The sequence below is a fragment of the Sardina pilchardus genome, chromosome 3 (assembly GCF_963854185.1).
Source record: "Sardina pilchardus chromosome 3, fSarPil1.1, whole genome shotgun sequence".
In the NCBI taxonomy this organism is placed as follows: domain Eukaryota; kingdom Metazoa; phylum Chordata; class Actinopteri; order Clupeiformes; family Clupeidae; genus Sardina; species Sardina pilchardus.
Window position 1 is genome coordinate 23,387,003 of NC_084996.1, and position 6,080 is coordinate 23,393,082.

Here is a 6,080-nt window from a genome sequence, read left to right on the forward strand (position 1 = left end):
GCATTGGCATTGGCAGAAGGCAGGGATCCCCGGTTTCCCACGAGGGCCCTGTAAAACACAAAACCAGTGCAGACACACACACGCACACACACACACACACACACACACACACACACACACACACACACACACACACACACACACACACACACAAACACACTCATACAAACATACAAAAGCACACACACACACACACACACACACACACACACAATGGATTTAGTGGATACATAAACAATGTAGCATGCACCAGAATATAGGCCCCTGATTGCCATGTCCACTCACGATTGGTCCAGGTGCGCCAGCAGGTCCTACAGGTCCAGCAAGGCCGTCATCTCCCTGGACAAGATAACAGTATACAGACAAGCCCTGTGGTCAGTTATACAGACAAGCCCTGTGGTCAGTTATCCAGTATACAGACAAGCCCTGTGGTCAGTTATCCAGTATACAGACAAGCCCTGTGGTCACTTATCCAGTATACAGACAAGCCCTGTGGTCACTTATCCAGTATACAGACAAGCCCTGTGGTCACTTATCTGGACAAGACAATAGTATACAGACAAGCCCTGTGGTCAGTTATCTGGACAAGACAACAGTATACAGACAAGCCCTGTGATCAGTTATCCAGTATACAGACAAGCCCTGTGGTCAGTTATACAGACAAGCCCTGTGGTCAGTTATCTGGACAAGACAACAGTATACAGACAAGCCCTGTGGTCACTTATCTGGACAAGACAATAGTATACAGACAAGCCCTGTGGTCAGTTATCCAGTATACAGACAAGCCCTGTGGTCAGTTATACAGACAAGCCCTGTGGTCAGTTATACAGACAAGCCCTGTGGTCAGTTATCCAGTATACAGACAAGCCCTGTGGTCAGTTATACAGACAAGCCCTGTGGTCACTTATCTGGACAAGACAATAGTATACAGACAAGCCCTGTGGTCAGTTATCCAGTATACAGACAAGCCCTGTGGTCAGTTATACAGACAAGCCCTGTGGTCAGTTATCTGGACAAGACAATAGTATACAGACAAGCCCTGTGGTCAGTTATCTGGACAAGACAATAGTATACAGACAAGCCCTGTGGTCAGTTATACAGACAAGCCCTGTGGTCAGTTATACAGACAAGCCCTGTGGTCAGTTATCTGGACAAGACAACAGTATACAGACAAGCCCTGTGGTCACTTATCTGGACAAGACAATAGTATACAGACAAGCCCTGTGGTCACTTATCTGGACAAGACAATAGTATACAGACAAGCCCTGTGGTCAGTTATCCAGTATACAGACAAGCCCTGTGGTCAGTTATACAGACAAGCCCTGTGGTCACTTATCTGGACAAGACAATAGTATACAGACAAGCCCTGTGGTCAGTTATCTGGACAAGACAATAGTATACAGACAAGCCCTGTGGTCAGTTATACAGACAAGCCCTGTGGTCAGTTATACAGACAAGCCCTGTGGTCAGTTATCTGGACAAGACAGTAGTATACAGACAAGCCCTGTGGTCACTTATCTGGACAAGACAACAGTATTCAAACAAGCCCTGTGGTCAGTTATAATAACACTGTCATGAGCAGAAATTATATTACTTACATGTTTTCACCAAAACTATACAGAAATGACAGCACATTATATTCATAATATGTCTTTTCATTTATTGTAAATACGATTAAACAAATGATTGATCATTCTAAAAATATGCAGTATAATACATTTGCATATATTAAACATCAATACAAATTAAATAGCAATGAATGAATAACAATTAATTAGTCATTTATTAAATCAACACCCAATATATTGATTAAAGAAAATAAAAAGCTTTGCTAAACCACATGTGTTGCTGTGGATGTGGCTGCTTCATGGACAAATATTTACCTGTGGGCCACGTTCACCTGGGGGTCCACACACACGCTAAGAGAGGAGAGGAGAGCAGAGGAGGGAGGAGAAGAGGGGAGAGGAGAGGAGAGGGAGGAGAGGAGAGGGAAGACATGTGAGGAGATGAGGGAGGACAGGAGAGGAGGGAGGAGAGGACAGGAGAGAGGAAGAGAGAGAGATGAGCACTCACAACACAACAGGACCAGATGGACACAGAAGTGGAGAGACGACACAAGTTAGTGTGAGGGAGGCCATACACTATGTGCCAATGAGTGTATGTCAGTGTCGTGTCATGTAGTAGACCAATAAGAGAATGCGTTAGTGTGCCGTGATGTCTATGATGGGGAATTCGGCCAATGAGAGACCTTGTTACTTTGGTGTGATATGTGTGTCAGCTGGTCTGGCCAATGAGATGCTGTGTTATTGTGCTGTGACGTACGGTTGGTAATCTTACCGGCCAATGATGGGCAGAACGGCGACTGAGGTCCTAAGCGTAAGAACAGGAAATGTGGAAATTAGAGAGGAGAATATTTGTATACAATACAGTATATAGGCCCATTTTTATATATTTACATGTGACACAAAATCATATTGACAGACCTTGGAATGTTGACCTAGAAAACAAAAAAGATTTAAAAAAAAAAAAAAAAAAGAGAGACAAAATCTATAGGAACAATTATGTTATAACAACTTAAATATATGCGTATTAAAAACATTTCATATGGTATGGTATGGTTTTGGTTCTTTAAACTTGCATAAAACACTGTCCTGCCGCTGCGGCTTATATACAATGAGGCTAATACACAGGAAGTTACTGTAGGCTACTCACCAGTCTCTCCCGATAGCGACAACACAGCTGAGGCCAGTAGTGCTAGCATTAGCATTAGCATGCTATGCATGTACCGGTAGTCCTGCATGCTAGGCATGTTGTAATGGAAAAGCCCAGGGATAATTACGACCTCTACAATCCACCTGAGTGCCTGAGATATTTTGAGTACTATTGGAAGCTGAGAGGTATTTGGAATACTACAGGAAGTTGCACATGATGGACTTCCTGCACAGGTGTTGCCTGGCTGACGCTCTGACGGTCTTCTGTGTCACTTCAAACAGCCCAACTTCCTTCTGCTTTAAAACACTGGTGCACTGGTGTGTGTGTGTGTGTGTGTGTGTGTGTGTGTGTGTGTGTGTGTGTGTGTGTGTGGTGGCAAGTGCTGTTCTTGTAATTTGTGCCCAAGCTTCTCACACCAGAAGCCTCTATGACTCACTCAGCATCTGCAATGCCATGTGATACACAAACAGAAATGTGTATAAATCACTAAACCCAACAGGAGTATATCAAATAGAAATGTGAATAAATCACTAAACCCAACAGGAGTTTATCAAATAGAAATGTGAAGAAATCACAATAAATCAACTTACTGTTACAGTTGCACCCAATTGACTGTACTTTGGACATGCAAACCAATGACTACAAATCATCTGTTCTCCCTGCTTCCATCTGGCAGGTGGTATCGGGCCTTTAGAACACGCACCTGCTGGCTGCAGAACACTTTTATATGTGTATGAATGAATGTGAGCATTGCTTTTGAGGCTGTACAAGCAAATTCCTTTGTATGGTACTATCAAAGTCTATTCTATTCTATTCTACAAACATATAGGCTACATTTCTACACTGTATACTGTATGTATTCATGTCATTTAAACTGTGTTGTTTCCTTTCAGTGAAGCATAAAATACATTAAATTGAATGTCTCAAACCAACCACAGACCCCTGGTTCATTTGCTGGTCCTATCACTTGATGCTGATGTGCTGTTATCAGCCTTCTCCATACAGCACTGAGAGACCTCCAGCCTCTAGTACAGTCATACCCAGGGGACCGCTGTAAGTGCTGCATATGTACAGTACTGTAGTTGTGTGTGATTTCAGTATATGGCATAAGGACACTCAGACTCAAAAGATTTGATGTGAATCTTTATAACATACAAATACAACACTGGTGTTTCCTCCATATCATGCACACATTCAGTAGAACAGTGGGGAAGTGTGGTGAAGCTCAGTATGCAGTACAGTGGTAAACACGTAAACGTACTAAACATGTGAAAATGCAGTTTCACTCACAGCAGAATTAAATAAACACGGTCAAATCCAGCACACATAACACAGCAGAAGTCAGCATAGTGCATATCGCTCTATTAGAAACCACAGCAAACCATAAGTCTTCATTTGGTCAATTCCCATGGCTTCATTTCCTAAAATAAAGAATAATGATAATAATAATGATGATTATAATGTCAACGCAGTTTTGTATTTGTTTTGTAAGATGGAATATATTTATTGAGATGGTGACAATCTAATGACAGTTAGCTGCTATAACAATGGCGTTTGTCGCCACCTAGTGGACAGAAAATGCAAATCAGGCCAGCATTACCTGGGTAGGGTGTCCACATTGGGTTCCCTGTTTCGGAGAGAGGCAGACATTTACCACACACATTTATGAAGTGAAAGATCACACAATATTTTCTATTTAATTTTTTTAATCAGAGTTGTATTGTTTGGCATTCAATTCTGATGATTTAGAGTGGTACGTGGTACGCAAGCTGCTTTGAGGGGGTACGTGAGATGAAAAGATCTATGTGTTAAAAATGAACTTTCTCAATCTTGGGTAATTAATTCATGAATAAATAAAGAATTTTGAATCGTCTTATAATGATATGGAAACATGAAATTAAAGGAAATAATTTGTAAAACTATAGTAGGCAATGTTTTCATTAAAAAGGGAGGGCTTATTGAACATGGTGCCTAGAATGTGTCAATAGAATATGTTACTGTTTTACAGTAATGTGTCGGATAGTGAGGGTACATGAGCTGAGTCAGGATGTACAGTAGAAGGTGGTACACGGGAAAAGAAGGTTTTGGGAACCACTGATTTATATTGTTACCTCCGCCAAGGAGGTTATATTTTCATCGGGGACCGTATGTTTGTCTGTCTGTCTGTCTGTCTGTCTGTCTGTCTGTCTGTTTGTTTGTTTGTCTGTTTGTTAGCAGGATAACTCAAAAAGCAATAGATGGATTTCGATGAAATATTCAGCGAATGTCAGGCATGACCCAAGGAAGAAACGATTACATTTTGGGAGTGATCCGTAATTCCCTCGGGATTCCAGAGCCGTTTGTGTTTCGCTTAGGGGTGTAATGGCATGGTATGGCCACGTAGTGGCGATCTGAATAGTTTAGGTTCAAATGTATGACAATGAGGTCTGCACTCTCTGAGTGCTTTTCTAGTTTTATATATGGAATACAGACTTTGCTGTTGGTACCGTTCAACTTTCAGCACTTTGTTAATATTGCCCATACTGTACATTACATAATGAGTCCATATCATCATTTTAAAATGACTCTCTAATGATTTAGAAGGACTCTTATGACTTTTAAACATTTAGGGACTCACTGCTGGGCCATGATGAGGGGGATGCTGTCGGGCTGGTAGGCACGCTGCAGGGGCGGTGGGTGCTCGCCGGTGTGTGTGTGTGTGTGTGTGTGTGTGTGTGTGTGTGTGTGTGTGTGTGTTGTTGTGCGTTGGCGTGGCGAGGGACTCACTGCTGGGCCATGATGAGGGGGATGCTGTCGGGCTGGTAGGCACGCTGCAGAGGGGGTGGGTGCTCGCCGGTGTGTGTGTGTGTGTGTGTGTGTGTGTGTGTGTGTTGGCGTGGCGAGGGACTCACTGCTGGGCCATGATGAGGGGGATACTGTCGGGCTGGTAGGCACGCTGCAGGGGTGGGGGGTGCTCGCCGGTGCGCCGGTTGAACATGGGCAGCGTGGAGAGGGGCGGGGGCACGCCCTCTCTGGTGCCCGCCATACCACGCAACTCGTCAGCATTACCGATGATGGTGTGGTGATGGTGCAGCTGCAGTCTGGGGGACAGAAAGAGAGGGAAGAGAGGGAAGAGAGGAAAGAGAGGGATAGGGAGAGAAATGAAGGGACATAGAGAGAGAGTCCTCTGTCTTGTACAGTATGTGTGTGTGTGTGTGTGTGTGTGTGTGTGTGTGTGTGTGTGTGTGTGCGTATTTCGTGTGTGTGTATGTGTGTGTGTGTGTGTGTGTGTGTGTGTGTGTGTGTGTGTCTATTGAGTTGTATCTGGTTTGCGTGTTTCGTGTGTGTGTGTGTGTGTGTGTGTGTGTGTATGATTGAGTTGTATCTGG

The 6,080-nt window shown here is 43.5% G+C and overlaps 1 protein-coding gene and 1 long non-coding RNA gene across 2 annotated transcripts in view; both read right to left on the reverse strand.

The window, feature by feature from the left end:
* Positions 1–3,842: 3,842 nt before the first annotated feature.
* LOC134076190 (uncharacterized) lies at positions 3,843–5,401 on the reverse strand. The gene is made up of 3 exons (XR_009938557.1): positions 5,330–5,401; positions 4,313–4,339; positions 3,843–4,133 (listed from the first exon to the last, which is right to left on the reverse strand). It is a non-coding gene; the product is annotated as an uncharacterized LOC134076190 (long non-coding RNA).
* Positions 5,402–5,599: 198 nt separating this feature from the next.
* The window catches only part of sgca (sarcoglycan, alpha), a 6,700-nt gene continuing 6,219 nt past the window's right edge, over positions 5,600–6,080 (reverse strand). The window contains exon 9 of the mRNA XM_062530972.1: positions 5,600–5,792. Coding sequence (XP_062386956.1) covers positions 5,600–5,792 — 193 coding nt within the window. The remainder of the gene's footprint in view (positions 5,793–6,080) is intronic.